Source organism: Dipodomys merriami, unplaced genomic scaffold, assembly GCF_024711535.1.
Source record: "Dipodomys merriami isolate MVZ:Mamm:240054 unplaced genomic scaffold, mDipMer1.0.p SCAF_71, whole genome shotgun sequence".
Taxonomy (NCBI): Eukaryota; Metazoa; Chordata; class Mammalia; order Rodentia; family Heteromyidae; genus Dipodomys; species Dipodomys merriami.
In genome coordinates this window covers 3,520,985-3,538,236 of record NW_027206302.1, presented here as the reverse complement: position 1 = coordinate 3,538,236, position 17,252 = coordinate 3,520,985, and the positions used below count along the sequence as shown (strand labels likewise).

At 50.4% G+C, this 17,252-nt stretch overlaps 1 protein-coding gene across 3 annotated transcripts in view; it reads right to left on the bottom strand.

Moving 5' to 3' along the window:
* The window catches only part of Gjb4 (gap junction protein beta 4), a 27,788-nt gene extending 10,536 nt beyond the window's left edge, over positions 1 to 17,252 (bottom strand). The window contains exons 1-2 of one of the 3 annotated variants that reach the window (XM_070008702.1): positions 17,169 to 17,252; positions 14,098 to 15,198 (exon numbers count right to left, since the gene is read on the bottom strand). In XM_070008702.1, the coding sequence (XP_069864803.1) occupies positions 14,098 to 14,884 (787 nt within the window). In that variant the 5' untranslated portion in view covers positions 14,885 to 15,198; positions 17,169 to 17,252. The other 2 variants (XM_070008704.1, XM_070008703.1) reach the window with 2 other exon arrangements.

Here is a 17,252-nt window from a genome sequence, read left to right as displayed (position 1 = left end):
TCAACTTAATTTGGGCATGCGAGAAGGTACTGGTTTGTAGAAACATGGGAAGGCAGTGATCCTCTGTTTGGGGGCCTCTGTTTTTCTATGACCCTTCCCCCCTAGACTCATGGGGATTTGTACACCAGGTTTTCACACAACTGAGCTCACACCTCCCTAAGTTTTGCCACTACATGCTCTCCTTAGAAACAATGGAAACAAGTAAGCCCTGGCCTGGCTTGACCTGGAACACTGAGGACAAACGCAATGGAATTCTGCTCATGAATCTAAAGGAATGTGTGGATGCTTGCTGCATGTGGATGCATCTCTAGGGGTCAGGATGCATCTCTACAGGAGGCATAGAAGCCTGGGTTAGAGGAAGAGGAACCCTGCAGGGTGAATCAGAACAAAGCAAGAGTCATGACAAAGGGAAGCGTTTCCAGCCTGGGATCCTTAAACATCTCTTCATTCAAGACAGGGCTAGAAAGTACCCAGTGGCTGAGTGACAAAGCCGTAGGTGAAGTTGGCTGGGGCAGGGCCAAGATGGATCAGAGGTGGTGGGTGAGGGCGTGGGAGATGAGGAAGGAGAAGAGCTTGGGAAAGACTGATCAGAAATGAGCTGGCTGCAGAGGGCACTGAGGTAAGGCAGGGTTGGCTTTTATTTCTTGGAAGAGACAGTTCTGAGAACACTGAGGTACAGAGGTATTGAGGGGTGAGGAGGTGGCGGATGATTTTGGAGACCACAAGGTCCTAAGCACTGGCTAGGAGATTAGAGATGAGCAGGCCCAGGCTTGTGCCATTGACTTGCTGTGGGTGAGGAGGGAGGAAGGGGAAGAGGCAGTTGGTGGGGAATTGGTAGGGAATCGTGGGGGAGAATAGTCTTCCTGGAGAGTCTCTACATTCTGTGGGGGAGAGGACGTAAAACAGATGGAATGCTGTAGAACACTGGCGAGTAGAGGAGCTGAGAAGGCCCCTAGCATAGATGACAGCCAGGAGACTGGGGCAGGCATTGTCAGGCAGCACTGAGTACCCAGCTGGGGCCGGGGGATGTGGATTCCCAGGGTCCTCACTCTGGTTGTGTGGCTTATTCTAGCAGATTCTGGCCTAGGCGTACAGCTGGAAAAAGCCCAGCAGGGCCCACTGGGGCCCAGAGTGCTGCTACATCAGAGGGGCAGAAGGTCAACGGAGCCACTGGTGAGATGGCAATTTGTTCCAGGGATCACCTCAGCAAACCTTTCTTTTTTTTTTTTTTTTTTTTTTGTCAGTTGTGTGGTCTGAACTCTGGGCCTGGGTGCTGTCCCTCAGCTCTTCAGCTCAACGCTAGCGCCCTACCACTTGAGCCACAGCGCCACTTCTGGCTTTTTCTGCTTATGTGGTACTGAGGAATCGAACCCAGGGTCTCATGCATGCAAGGCAAGCACTCTACCACTGAGCCAAATTCCCAACCCCAGCAAACCTTTCTTACCCTTTCCTGAATACCATGGCTGGGGTAGAACCTGCTCCCACACTCTGAGAGCCTACAGTCCCTGGAGATGATTGGAATCTGTGGGCAGGTCCCCGGTGAGATGAGCATAGTGGTGATGCTTGGGACTCAGGCCCAGGTCAGATACAGAAGGGAGGGAATGCAGGGGGGATCTGTAGAGTGGGCAATGGTTGCCTATGAGGCCCTGAGCAAATATGGAGGGAAGAGCTAAGGGAGAGGGCTGGGCAGGAGCTGTAGTCAGAGGATGGGATGACCTGAACCATGCACCTGTGTCACCATTTCCTTCTTCTCCCATTACAGTAGCCAACCTGCCCTGCTATAAGTTTGGGCCTCTGCCAGGCTCTGGGTCTGCATCTCTAGGGCTCTCTTTAGATTCTTGATCTTCCTGTACTGGATCTATCCCCTTGTAATGTGGACCTTCTCAGGTGTCTCCCACTCCAACAAAACTTTAACACCTTTTGCTTTCCTGCTCTGGAGGCAGCCACACTTAACGATCTTCATTTGCTTAGCTTGCACTCAGCCCCTAAGACCCAGTTTCTGCATGCATCTCTACAGACCACATGCCTGCCTTGGGTACCCATGGCTGTCCTGTTGTGAATCTGTTGAGTTCTTTGCAGTCTTTTGTTGTTGTTGTTGTTGGTTATGGGGCCTTAACTCTGGGCCTGGATGCTGTCCCTCTGCTCTTCAGCTCAAGGCTAGCACTCTACCACTTCAGCCACAGCACCACTTCTGGCTTTTTCTGCTTATGTGGTGCTGAGAAATGGAACCCAGGGCCTCATGCATGCAAGGCAAGCACTCTACCACTGAACCACCTTCCCAGCACCTCTCTGCAGTCTTTACTTGGCCCACATCAGTGTATTGTTTCTGATGATCACTTTCTCTTTCTAGAAGCATTCTTCTCATGGCACCTGTAGCCCTACCATCCTCTTCTGGGACCTTATATTCTCTTGCCTTTCAGTACATCCATTTGCCTACCCTTGACTGGCTCTTCTCTCATCTCTTTGGCCTATAACTCTACATTCTTGGGCATCTCCAGAGTCTCCCATTATCCCTATACAATGCTATCCACTTGCTCAACTTGCTGCCTAGGTAATTCAGCCCAGGGTTTTGTGCTGGTTAATCTCTCTACCACAGAGCTACACCCACAAAGCCTTTTACGTTTAAAACACATGAGATAATGTGATTAGAGTTTTGTAACTATTTCTATTTGCTTGGCTCTTATTATCCCCAAGATGTTTGTTCCTGTCTTGAATGACACTTCTGCCTTGAGTACCAATGGCTATCTTCTTGGGAGCTGGGTGAGGTGGTTGTGCCTGTAATCTCAGCATTTGGGAGGTTGAAGTTAGAGGAGTACAAGTTCAAGACCATATAGTGATGCCCAGTCTCTCAATACCCCAACAAACAAACAAATTCTTCATGCACAAGATGTCTGTGACATAGCATTGTTCTTTTCTTTATGCTTGTTTGCTTATTTAAAAGAATCTCATGATGTAGTCCATGCTGGCTTCAAACTCTTGATCTTCCTGCATCAGTCTCCCAAGCCCTGGGATTACAGACATGTACCACCAAGCCTAACAACAAAGTGCTTTTGGAATCTGTTTAAGGAACTGGCATTTTTATTCTCGGTATCACACCTGTGCCTTTGACATCCACCTGTCAATGTCAACATTGAGCCCTCATAGCCCTCATAGCTTTTACTGGCATATGAAGTTTTCCTCCTATATCTATTCTCATTATGGGCTCTGTCTGTTAACCCTTAACTGTCCCCCTCCCCCCAGCACCTACACTAATGCTCCATAAATAATAGGTGCTGACAAAAATAGGTCAGCTGACTGACTGGCGGCCAGGCAGAGACATCCAGTAGGCTGCTGATATATTAGGGAGGGGGAAGGGCCCAAAAGGAGAACATAACACTTGGTTCTAAAATTACCCTTTGGTAGGAAGGGTTTGTCTTACATTATGAGGTATGCTTTCAAATAGTGCTTTATTATTATTATTATTTTCTTTTGTGCTAGCCTGGGCACTGTCCCTTAGCTTATTTGTTCAACACAAGCACTTTACCACTTGAGCCACAGCTTCACTTCCTGCTTTTAGCTGGCTAATTGGAGATAAGAGTCTCACAGACTTTCCTGTCCAGGCTTATTTTGAACCCAAATCCTTAAGAGATCTCAACTTCTTGAGTAGCTAGGATTAAAGATATGAGCTATAATCACTCGGTTCAAATACTACATTTTGAATAACAAAACTCATTAGCCTGAAATAACCCTGATCAGTGAAGTCTGAGATATTCATACAGGTCACTTGGCTGGACCGGGGAAAAAAATGGAGGCAAAGACATTTCATATACATTTAATCATACAAATCAGTTTGCTTGTTAGCACCCCTTCTGGCTCTTAAACTATTCTAGAAACACTAAGAGAAGTGGTTATGTTATAGAGTGGAGTTGGAAAATGCATACCTACTGGGTCATTTTTTAAAATGTATGCAACCTAGGGCTGGGAAGGTGGCTCAGTGGTAGAGTGCTTGCCTTGCATGCATGAGGCCCTGGGTTTGATTCCTCAGCACCACATAAGCAGAAAAAGCCAGAAGTAGCACTGTGGCTCCAGTGTTAGAGTGCTGGCCTTGAGCTGAAGAGCTGAGGAACAGTGCCCAGGCCCAGAGTTCAGGCCCCACAACTAACAACAACAACAAAAAATGTGTGCAACCTAATATTATGCAGTTTTGGCCGCTTCTGTCCATCTCCCTCAGCTCTGCCCTTCTGCCCCCCCCCCCCCCCCGCATGGCCTTCTCCATCTCAAGGCCCTTGGACTTGCCTCTGCCAGCAGTGTCCTTTCTTTAGCAGGGTTAAGAAACCTTGAACATTCAGTACGTGACAAGACACATATTCTTCTTGTAGGCTCCTCACCTCCCATCTGCCTGTATTAATAATTTCATGTGGCCTGAAAACAATGTCATAATATCCAGTGGCCCATGGCAGCAAAAAGGTCCCAGCCCTGCTCCAGTGAGTCATCTCCCAAGGAGAGGAAGGCCTGCTCTGGGCAGGGGGATTAGGAGTTCTAATTTAAAGACCAGTGCAGAGTGGGATGCCTGAGGATGAGACTCATGGAGGAAGTTAGGTCTGAACACAGAAATGAGGTCAGCAGTGTCTTAGATGGCTTCACTGATGGCACTGGACAAGATCACAGTAGGCAAAATGTACGCGGAGGAGAAAAGAGGGCAGAGAACTAGGTATAAGACATCTTACATTTAAAGAGCAGATAGGAGAAGAGTCACCTATGGAGATTAGGAAAGACCCATGGAGAAGAGAGGAGGAAGCCAGGATGGTGTACTGTACCAAGCAAGCAGACAAGGTGCATGGGGGAACTCTCACTGGCCATTGTTGCCAAAGGGTCCATTACAGTTTAGAACTTGGAGGCCACTGACTGGAGGTGGGGGGCACGTATGAATGAAGAAGGAGGGATAGAGAAGGATGGGTGAAGAGGAATGGATGGACAAACATGGATGGGGAAGGATGGATGGAGGGGGAGGAATTCAAAAATATGCGAGACATACTATTCATGGAGAAGGATATATGAAGTAGAACGGATGGGGAAGGATGGATGAAGAATGTGAAGAAGAATGGGAGGAGAATAATGGTCCAAGCAGCTTGGATGGAGAAGTCTAGATGAAAGAAGGAGTGGGGCGGGCGCCAGTGGCTCACGCCTGTAATTCTAGCTACTCAGAAGGCTGAGATCTGAGGATCACGGTTCAAAGGCAGCCTGGGCAGGAAAGTCTGTGAGACTCTTCTCTACACTAAACCACTCAGAAGACCAGAAGTGGCACTGTGGCTTGAGTGGTAGAGTGCTAGCTTTGAGCTGAAGAGTTGAGGGATAGTGCCCAGGCCCAGAGTTTAAACCCAAAAAAAGAAAGAAAGAAACAAGGATGGATCCAGAAATATATATGAAGTAGTATTGATGGAGAAACATCAATGGAAAAGAACAGATAGAGAAGGATGGAAGAGAAGTATGGGTGCTCCATATGGACAGAAGTATGTTTGAGGATTTTGGTCTTTTCCATAGGATAGGTAGCTGGAGAAGATGTGATGTCAGGAGAATGTTTTACATTAGCTTAGTTGGTTATACCGGTGCGTGTGTTACACTTCTGCATACATGACAATCTATTCCACCCGTCTCATCCCCTCTATCACTTCCCTGCCCCATCCTCTCCTGTCCTAAACAATTTCAACAAGGTTCTTTGTTCGGTTAATAGTTGAAATAATCTATCCAGTCTTCAACCTCTTTCATATCCTTTTTTTTGGGGGGGGGGGTCCGGTCGTGGGGCCTGAACGCTGGGCTTGGGCGCTGTCCCTCAGATCTTCAGCTCAAGGCTAGTGCTTTACCACTTGAGCCACAGCACCACTTCTGGCTTTTTTCTTTTTGCTTATGTGGTGCTGAGGAATAGAACCCAGGGCCTCATGCATGCAAGGCAAGCGCTCTACCACTGAACCACCTTCCCAGCCCTTTTATATCCTTCTTGTTAACCCAGTCTACTCCCATCAAGAGAGAATTTAAAGAGGAAAAAGAAAAACAAAACAACTATTATAGCATTCTTAGAAAGGGAAAATGTGGGACAGGTCCCATGTCCTGGTGAAATATGGATCCTGGATCTAAGTAATGGCTCTTGGCATCTTAAGTTAATAGAAGGGCTGGGAAGGTGGCTCGGTGGTAGAGCACTTGCCTTGCATGCCTGAGGCCCTGGGTTCGATTCCTCAGCACCACATAAGCAAAAAGCAAAAAGCCAGAAGTGGCGTTGTGGCTCAAGTGGTAAAGCGCTAGCCTTGAGCTGAAGAGCTGAGGGACAGTGCCCAGGCCCAGAGTTCAGGCCCCACGACCGGACCCCCCCCCAAAAAAAAAAAAAAGAAAAGAAAAGTTAATAGAAGATGGGACTCTGAGAACTCTAGAGTGATAGAGGACATTCTCTGGGTTGCAAATTATGTCATGAGTTGTTGGGCTCCCGGAAACTCATGTTCCCTCTAGATAATTGGGGTCCTGGTGGCCCCAATAGTTCCCCTGGGTAGTCTGCTCTGCCTATGTGTAACACTTTTATTAGGAATAAGCATCCTCATCTAGCTTGCTTTGTTTTATGTATAACTTTTTGTTAAGGCTTGGTCTCTACCCCAACATGTTTTCTTTTTTCTATTTTTTTTTTCCTTTAAAAGTGTTGTGCTCACTCCGGTCTGGGCTGCTGGTCTTTGAGACAGAAGTCCACCTGCAGCCAATGGCATTCGACCTCCCAAAATGTGGCTTCTCTGTTTTCTCACAACCGAATTCCTCGAGTTGCCATACAACATGAATGTCGGGTCTGTCACAGATCAGGGGTACTTTGGCCTGGGTCCTGAGGAGGAGGCAGGGTGCCCAGGTGCTTAGCCTGGGAAGTGGGCAGGTGTGGTGGGCTGAGCTAGCTTCTGCCCCACTCCCCAGAGGTGTGGGATACCTGGCTTCTCACTAAAATGGAGGACTGGGAGAATGTGGGCAGGCATTTTTGAAGCCAGAGAATATAGTCATGTTGTGGTAAAAATATAGAATTTCTTTTTTTTTTTTTTTTTGACAGTTATGGGGCCTGAACTCTGGGCACTGTCCCTCAGCTCTTCAGCTCAAGGCTAGTGCTCTACCACTGAGCCACAGCACCACTTCCGGCTTTTTTCTGCTTATGTGGTGCTGAGGAATCGAACCCAGGGTCTCATGCTTGTGAGGCAAGCACTCTACCACTGAGCCAACTTCCTAGCCCTGAATATAGAATTTCTTAAATGCTGAGTGCTCACTTGAGCTTTGGAGTCTGAAGTTTAAGTGGAGAGAAGTCATTTGGTTGTGTGATTCTCAGGTGCCCAGCAATGAGTGCTGCATGGAGCCAGTTAGTGAAATGAGTCCCTTCCCATAGCTTAGTCCGTCCTTCCCTTCTCCACAGCTTAGCAGGCTCCCTTCCTAGGCAACACTAGGCCCATTTAGTAAAGGCAGTAAATAATCAACTTCCAATCCCCTTACCTTGGGATGGCACTTCTTTGGGGCAGCTACCACCATATAAGGCAACAAGAGCCCCTTAGAGAGACCTTCAGGTCTGAGCAGCAGCAGGGCTCCTTATCTACTATTTGGACAGCAGCCATAAATCCTAGTCCACCATGATGAAGCCCCTGGCCCTCATGTCCACACCAGGGTCTTTGCCTCCTAGCCCCTTCTAGCCCCTCCTAAACCCCCTAGGTTATATAGGTCACCCCCAGACAATAGCCGGGGCTGCTTCTCACTTCTCCCTTGTGAGAAGGGGTCTTTTCTGGCAATAAACCTTCGTTTGTTCTCTGTACCTGGATGTCTGTGTGTTTCTAATTAGTCTTAATTTGCTATCAGAGCCGGTCTTACTGGGTGAGTGTTAGAGAGGCATACAGAGGCAAGGGGGTGGGGAGCATCTACAAGCTGGGGGTTATCTGAGGCCCGTGGGGTCTCAGGGGGAGAGGGAGGAAGGGAGGCTGTGAAGGGGGTAATAGGCAATGAAGGATCTGCCTCTCCCCTCTAGGCCCAATCTTTCTATGCATCTAAAGATGGAATATGAAGGACTGAGTCCTGCCTTATTCCCCAGGGTCAAGCAAAGCACAGGTGTGTGCTCATGTGCTTGTCTACAGGCAGGTCATTCCGACCTTGGCTTCCAGGAGATGATAGCCCCCACACCCCAGCGTTCCACTGCGGACTTGGCCAAAGATATCACCCTTGGCCTCCAAGAGATCATAGCCCATTTTTTATTCTCTGCTTCCTTGTTAAGATCTACACAAGCCCACCCCACAACCCAGTCCCAGGCACAACCTCCCAACCCACGCGAAGGTCTGTGTCCCTCGTGGTTCCTCAATAAACAGTCCTTGCTTGTTGACAGTTGAGCCTGGCCTATTCCTTTTTCATTCTCCTTCATTTTCCCTACAGGCAATGAACAGCGGGGGGTCAATAGTTGGGATAGAAAGACTGCTGGAGGAGGAACAAGGGTGAGTGAACTGGATGGCTAGCTGATGATCCAGAGGTGAGCAGACAAGTCTGGGTGTAGGACCCATGTGGGAGGGTTGGTGGGTGGAGAAAAGGCTTACTGGAAGAAAGGAGGTCAAGGAAGAGAAAGGCTAGGGGGCTACTGTAAAGACACCCAGAATAAGTAGTTGGGTGTTAGTGGCTCACACCTGTAATTCTAGCTACTTGGGAGACTGAGATCTAAGGATCATGGTTCAAAGTTAGCTCTGATAGGGAAGTCCATGAGACTCTTATTTTCAATTAACTCTCCCTATCAAAAAAAGGGGAGGAGGTTGGGAAGGTGGCTCAGTGGTAGAGTGCTTGCCTTGCATGCATGAGGCCCTGGGTTCCATTCCTCAGCACCACATAAGCAGAAAAAGCTGGAAGTGGTGCTGTGGCTCCAGTGGTAGAGTGCTAGCCTTGAGCTGAAGCGCCCAGGCCCAGAGTTCAGGCCCTATGACTGGCAAGAAAAAAGAAATGTAGCAGTAGAAAGAAGAGAGCTATTGGCTAAGACAGTCCTTGAGGGAGAGGGACTAAGCAGGGTATCTTATTTGCATCTCAGTCTGAACATGTCTGAAACTGAAATCCTCACATCTACTTTAAACCTGCTCCTCTACTGGTTTCCAGCTTGGTAAATGGCACTGCAAGCTAGAGCCAGGAAACCTGGGTGTCACTTTGATTCCCACCTCTATTTCATCCCCACACCCAACCAAGTCACAGAATCTTGAGATTGAATCTATCTCGTAAACATTTCTTAAATCCAGCTACTTCTTTCCATCTGCTCCGGGCACACCCTCCACTGTTCAGGATGTCCAGATTTCTTACTCCAATTGCATCAAAGTTCAAACTGGCAGCCCTGCCACGGTTCCTTCCACGAGGCCTCGTAGGCAACCCTGCTGAGCTAAATCTTTCCAGTGCCTTGCCATTGTGTTCAGGATTCAGTCCAAAATCATTGATAAGGATTTACAAAGAGAGCATTGCACAATCTGCCCCCAGTCCACTTTATCCGGGTGACAAAGGTCACCAGGACCTTTGTCTGACTTCGAGGCTTGGATTTCCTTCAGCCTTTGTCGTTAGATTTGGTACCCTTTTATATATGCTATCCCCTCCCACCCTCCTCCCTGGCTTGATGAAATCCTCCCGTTTTCTGTAAGAGGTCTCAGAGCTCCTTCCTGGATGCCTGATGTCAGGTCCTCCCTCCTCGCTTTCTAGTGCCCTGTGGCTCCCCAGCATGCCCCAAGTTTGGAGATGTCTGTCCTTTTGTCTAGGATGTATGCTCCCGGAGGTCAGGAACCAAGTTGGATTCTTCTCAGCACCCAGTATGGGGCTTTCACACAAAAGTAAGCAATCAAGCTGGGTGTGGTAGTGCATTCCTATAATCCTAGCACTCTGAAGGCTGGACAGAGCAGGAAGATTGCAACTTCAAGGCCAGCCTGGGCCACCCAGTGAGATGATATCCCAAAGCAAACAAGCAAAGAAATAAACAAATCTTTCATTGAGTTTCCACTGAGACTAACAATTTCTAGCCACCTTCCCAGCCCCCCTCTTTTTTTTGATGGGGGGAGTTAATTGAAATTGTTTTAAGAAGCTGGGGGGGAAGGGAGGAAGAGGCTAAGAGATTGAGAGAGAGGTGAGGCTGATGAAGACTTCATATGCAGGTATAGAAATGTCACAATAACCCCCTCTCCCTGTACAGCTAATGTTTGCTAACAATAAAAAACAAAAACAAAAACTTTAGCTGGGCACTGGTGGCTCACGCCTGTAAATCTAGCTACTCAGGAGGCTGAGATCTGAGGATCATGGTTCAAAGCCAGACAGGGCAGGAAAGTCTAATCTCCAATTAGCCACTAGGAAAGAGGAAGTGGCTCAAAGTGGTAGCGTGCTAGCCTTGAGTGAAAAAACTCAGTGTTAGCAAAATGAGCTCCCTTCCCCACTCTACGGCTTGGCACGCTCCCTTCCTAGGCAACACTAGGCCCATTTAGTAAAGGCAGTAAATAGCCTCCAACCCCCCTCACCTTGGGATGGCACTTCTCTGGGGCAGCTACCACCATAGAAGGCAACAGGAGCCCCTTAGAGTGACCTTCAGGTCTGAGCAGCTGCAGGACCCCTTATCTACCATTTGGACAGCAGCCATAAATCCTAGTCCACCATGATGAAGCCCCTGGCCCTCATGTCCATACCAGGGTCTCCACCTCCTAGCCCCTTCTAGCCCCTCCTAACCCCCCTAGGTTCTATATGTCACCCCAGACAATAGCAGGTGCTGCTTCTCACTTCTCCCTTGTGTGAAGGGGTCTTGCCGGCCCCTCTTCCAGCAATAAACCTTTCTTTGTTCTCTGTACCTGGATGTCTGTGTGGTTCTCTGACAAAGTCTATTAATCTATCACTCAGGGACAGCACCCAAGCCCCAAGTTCAAGCCCCATGACTGACAAAAGAAAAAAAATTTTAAAAACTTCAAATCTCTGGGTGCTGATGGTTCACGCCAGTAATCCTAGCTACTGAAGAGGCTGAGATCTGAGAGTTGAGGTTCGAAGCCAGCCCAGGTAGGAAGACTCTTACCTCTAATTAAGCACCAAAAAGCTGGAAGTGGAACTGTGGCTCAAGTGGTAGACCGCCAGCCTTGAGTAAAAAAGCTAAGGGACAGTGCCCAGAGTTGAGTTCAAGCCCTAGGACTAGTACCACAAAACAAAACACCCAACAACAATACCCTCTAAACCACAAAGCAAACAAAACAAAAATCAACAATATTTGTCAACTTAAACTAGTGGATGGCTGTAGAGGTGGGGGATGACATTGAGAAAGGATGGAACATAGAGGTGAGGGTGACACTCAGGTGGCTCTGGTGTTGACTGGTTAGGGGGGAATACCAGGAGGTCTTTGACCATGGCTCAGTCTGGAATGAGTGAGAAGTGGGTGGCACTGATAGAGCAGGTCAGAGGGCAGAAGAGGAAGATGGCAGACGCAGCAGCAAGTGGGGATTTCCTAGGGTAGGAGGTAGGGGTGGGGATGGGGGTGGGTGAGGGGGTGGGAGATGGGAAGGAAAGGATGGGACCTGAATGGCAGAGCGAACCACGGGAACTGAGGATGAGTCAGCGTGAAGGCTGAAGTGTGGCCAGGGCTAGCCTCAGCCCCCTGTGGAGGCCTTGGGCTGGTGAGATGGTGTTTGAACTCTGTCTGGTTCATGGCTCAGGACGTCTGAACATTACCAATGGACAGGACACCCTCAGGGGTGGTCAGTCTGGCGTGACAGCACACTCTAGACCCAACAGTCACTCGTAGGGAGGCTTTTAGACTCTTAAGGGCATTGTTGGGACTGGTGATCTGGCTTAGATGTGGACACTGCCTTTTTCTGAGCAGTGTGGGGCCATGCAGCTTGGTCAAGAAGGTCACCCTATTCTGGGATTGGTGATGGGAGCCATTTTTGTCTCTTGCAGTCGCAAGTTCAGTGTGTGGTAGGTGGTGTATGGTAGCACTGCCCTGACCGTGTCCCCTTTCCTGGGCACACCTGTTCCCCAGTTGCTGGATATTAGCTGTTCATAGGTTATAGTTGCTCCTGAAGAAATGATCTTGATTGACTGAAGAAATGATCCTTCCTGCTGGCCAGCCCTCCTGCTCTAATAGGAGAGTTCAACGGCCCGGGGCCTGTCTCCAGGATGGGACAACTCTGTGCTGGAATTTTTAATGATCCCCACCCCCTGCCTCACAGGGTTCCGGCTCAGAGTTGTACCCTGAGCTCAGCACAGTCCCACCGGTCCTGCTTCCCTGGTCCAGCTTCACAGCACTGAACCCCAGCCCCGGGCTCTGCTCTCAGGACTCGTGACCGGAGATGTGACTTGCAGATCTTGTCCAGCAATCAGGACATGGAGGGTTTCCCGTTAAGAATTTTATGGTGGATTTAGTTCACAACAACCCAAACAAAGGAAAAACTATGTTGCTGAGCTCCTGGGCTAGGTGTGGCTGAAGGTTCAGATAAACATGACACGTTCCTCCCCCCAGGCAGCTCACAGCCCATTTACTCAGCTAGCAAACATTTATTGAAGTCTACAAGTGCTGGGTGACTCAGTGTCCTGCCCTTGAAGGGCTCACTGGCTGTGGAGAGGCACTCAGGAAAACTGGCCATTTCAATTTGGAGGAGAGAAGGACAGAGGAGAGGCATGAGCTAGGCTGGCATACAGGTGGCACGCAGGCTGTCCTGGGGGTCCAAGGACAGGTCTCAGAGGAGCTAGGAAGGACATTCCAGGTTAGAGGGGACAGCATGATGGAGGCCATAGGCATGCCACAGTATGGCCTGTGTGTCTGGGGAACCACAAGCCCCAAGGTATTATTGGTGGTAAGTGGAAGGAGGAAACTGGAGATGGGGGTTCAGTGGTTGCTGAGATTGGAGACCTCAGGGTTTGGAAAAGGGGGTGCAGGAACCAAGACGTGGTCAGATTCAGGGACAGGTTAATCACTCCATCCTGGGATTGGAGAGGCCTGGTGAGAAGGTAGCTAGATGGAAGGCTGGGAACGGGCTTTAGATGCTGGAATGAGTACAGGGGTTTGGTACTGTATTGAGATGTGGGGTGTGAGGGGCTGAGGGAGGGAAGGGAATGAGGGTGCCAGACCAGCTTCCAGCTTGGACAGATGGGGGATATCAGTACACTTCTGGGATGTGCATGTGTGCATGCACACACCTGTGTGTGTGTGTGGGGGGGGCAGGCTTAGGGGAAGAGACAGGGTCAGTTGGATGCCATTGAGATGCCTGTGGCTCTCCCAGAGACTCAGGGGCAGGTCCAGGCTGAAGGCATGGTTTGGGGGTTGGGTCGGGTCAGAACAGTGGTAGGGGAAGGGAGGAATGTGTCTCAGTGAACAGGGGGGAAATTCCACAGATATGAGGTACGGGTGAGTCATGCCTCAGAGTCACCCCGGAAGTCCCATCCCTAGTTTGCTGTCTGCACTGTTTCCCTTCCCTCAGAGAGACTCCCTTACTAGGGTTCTGCCTATTACAGTGTTTGGGGAGCTGGGAGCAGGGAGGGAGCCCCTGTGTTGCATTCATATGCCATTCACTCACTGGGGACCAGCTCCTGCTGGACACAGGATTCTCTAAGGCTCCCTGTCCTTTTGTCTTGGCCAGCTGGCTGCAGGGCTACAGGGCCCTGGTGTAGCTCCTGCCTTTGGTCATTCTTCTCCTTGTGCTGGTGGTACACCAGGTGAGGTTGATGGAGACTTTGTATGTGTGTATGGGGGGAGGTCTGGAGTGATAGGATCTGAGGTTCTGGGGCTCAGACCCTTTTGAGATACCCATCCGAACCCTTGCACTTGCCTACCCCCCATTCATTCACCACCTGGCCTGCAAAGAACTGGGGGGAGAAAATCAGATTTATTAAGGGTTCCGACTCACCCTATTGCTGTTTATAAAATTCCCACCAGCCATCAAGTCCATGGAGGCTCAGGACCCCCAGACGCACTGTCACCCTTCATTGCAGACTGGCCACCAAGTAGACTGGAGTCCCCACAGTCCCTTCCTGCTCACCAGGGGAAGATCAGCCCACGTTTGCCCCTGTACCGGGTGGTGGCCTTGGGACAGGCAGGGAGCAGGGTGACCCTACCTGCTGATTCTGCTGCAGGTTATGGATACCCACCTGCTTCCATGGTGGCCGAGCTGGCCTTCACTAGGGCAGAGCTCCCTTCGTGGGGGTGGCCCCCCTGGGAGATCACATACGGGGGACAGGTGTCAGGGAGGTGGTGCCTATGCCGAGACTTCCTGCGCCTGGGGCCCAGGAGCTCCATGCACCTCTTGCCCACCAGGTAGGTGACTTCGCTGAGGTTGAGCAGAATGCAGATGACCGCCGTGGCCACCATGAAGTAGGTAAAGACTTTCTTCTCCGTGGGCCGGGAGATATAGCAGTCCACAGTGTGGGGACAGGGATCCACAGAGCAGGCCACCACACGTGGCATGTCATAATCTCGGTAGAGATGGTGGAAAATGTAGAGGAAGCCCGAATCCACGGCGGCCTTGAAGATGAGACTCAACAAATAGGTCCACCAGAGCCCGCCCCTCTTCTTGCTCAGGTTGTTGTACAGCGATGGTGCGTTGGGCCCGTGTTTCTCCCGGTGCTTGCGCTCTCGCTCCTCCCGGTAGGCCACGTGCATGACCACGAGCAGCGAGGGGCAGGTGACCAGGATGAGCTGCAGGGCCCAGAGGCGCACGTGGGACACGGGGAAGAACTCATCGTAGCAGACATTCGGGCAGCCCGGCTGCTTGGTGTTGCAGATAAAGTCCTTCTGCTCATCGTCCCACACATCCTCTGCTGCCACCACATACACCAGCACGCGGAAGATGAACACCACCGACAGCCAGATGCGGCCTAGGGCTGTGGAGTACTTGTTCACACCGCTCAGGATGCCCTGCAGAAATGCCCAGTTCATGTTGGCCGAGTTCTCGGTGCCTCACGAGGATGTGCTCAGGTGGACGCCTGAGTGGGTGGCACCCACTCAGGTCTGGGAGAGCCTGGAAATGGGCACCCTTAAGTATGGCGTAGGTGGTAAATCTGTGGCCTCACCGTGGGGCCATGCTGTGCTCACTCACAGTGTCTGGGAGTGGGAGGGGATGCCACTGCCCCCCATTGCACAAGGAAGGGAACTAAAGCCCAGAGGCACCTGCCCAAGGCCCCACAGCTGGAAGTAGCAGAGCTGGTCTTGAACCTTGGTCTTCAGCTCCCCAAATGAAGGTGTATTTTATTCTACAAAGTAATAAGCACAGGGGAAGACAATTGATTGTCCTGTGTGGTCATGCCAGCCAGTCTCTCTCTCTCTCTCTCTCTCTCTCTCTCTCTCTCTCTCTCTCTCGGGGCCTGAACTCTGGGCCCGGGCACTGTCCCTCACCTCTTCAGCTCAAGGCTAGCGCTCTACCACTTGAGCCACAGTGCCACTTACGGCTTTTTCTGCTTATGTGGTGCTGAGGAATCAAACCCAGAGCCTCATGCATGCAAGGCAAGCACTCTACCACTGAGCCACCTTCCCAGCCCCAGCAAGTCTCTCTTAACCCAACATGTCAGCCTTAGCAGCCCCCACCTCCCCAATTTCTTTTTCTTTTTCTTTTCTTTTCTTTTTTTTTGGTCAGTCATGGTGCTTGAACTCTGGGCTGGGGTGCTGTCCCCCAGCTCTTCAGCTCAAGGTGAGCACTCTACCACTTGAGCCACACAGACACTTCCAGTTTTCTGGTGGTTTATTGGAGATAAGAGGCTCACAGACTTTCCTGCCTTGGCTGGCTTTGAACGGCAATCCTCATCTTTCAGCCTCCTGAGCAGCTAGGATTACAGGCATGAGCCACCGACTCCTGGCTAACACCTCTCCCCACACCCCCAATTTCTAAAAGAGACTGGATGATCTGATCTTCCATGGGCCAGTGAGGCTGGACCCAGTGCAGAGGGGTGGATGGTTATCTTCAATGGTTGGCCATCAGCTTCTACTGCCTGAGCTGAGCCCTATGGAGGGTACATCCACACCTGTCCCCAGGTAGATTCTAGAACAATCTCCCACCTTTCTCCTCTCTGGGTCCAGTGTCAGGATTAGAGTTATGGCTCCAGAAAGTTTCTGAGGCATTCCTTCCAGAACTAAGCAGAAGCTATTTGTCCCTGTGTACTGCTGCTGGAGTCCCAGGGTTGCTGCTTTTGACCACAGTGGGTTGCTCTGGAATACTGACCACTGCAGCTTTGAGGAGGGCCAGGGCCTGGATTCCAGGTGTTCCTTACTCTCTCTTGCCTCTCTTTCTCAGGAACAGCCCCCTCTCTGGTTGGCAATGGCTTACTAGCTGCCCTCTTTTCCTTCAGGCCTTGTCTGTGTACTTGAGCCTCCACACCCCCTTATCTGCAGTGTCAATCATCCCTAGCCCCAACTCGTGTTGCGGCTGACTCAGCAATCTGCCTTGCAGACAAGTATCCCAGGGCACTCACCAAAGCCCTTCCTTCTTCCGTGACCAGGCGTGTTACCTGTACTCAAATGGTTTCTTCATGTCTTTCTGCTATACTGCTAGTGCCTACATCCCTCTTATCTCTGTCTCTCCAGGACCCCGCTCTGGGCCTGGTCCAGGATGTTTGCTAAACTGAATTGATGCTAGGCCCCAGTGGTTTATGCCTTAATCCTAGCTCCTTGCTCAAGGAGCTTGAGATAGGAGGATCATAGTTGGAACCCAGTTGGGCAGAAAAGTTTGCAAGGCTAATTTTTTTTTAAAATCTCCGTTTAACCAGCAAAAAACCTGGAAGTAGAGGCATGGCTCAAGTAGTAACATACCAGCTTGGAGCAAACAGCTAAGGGAGACTGTGAGAGAGTGAGTTCAAGTTCCAGTACTGGCAGAGAGAGAGAGAGAGAGAAAGAGAGAGAGAGAAAGAGAAAGAGAGAGAGAGAGAGAAGGGAAAAGGCAGTTGGAGACATGGCTCAGGTCATAGAACGCCAGCCAATGAGTGAAGTGTCAGATACAGAGTTCAAGTCCTGGTCTTAGACAAAAAGAAAAGGGAACTGATGCCCATTCTCCCCTTCTCTGATTCTTCTCTGGTCCTCTGGCCCCCTTTAGTGCAGCAGGCTCTTTCTTCCCCTCCTTGAAGCTTTCCTGGGGTTTCTCCAGGGATCTTGGCCCCTTGTGGCTGGCTCTGGCCCTGAAGCCCAGCTCCCAGCCTGAGATCCCCTGCTGTCCTCAGCCCTATCCACCTCTTACCCTTCTCGGGTCTCACAGCCACTCTCCGGTCCCTGAGCTGCTCCGTCCGGTGTGCCTGTGTGCCCGCGTGCCCGAGGGCCTCCT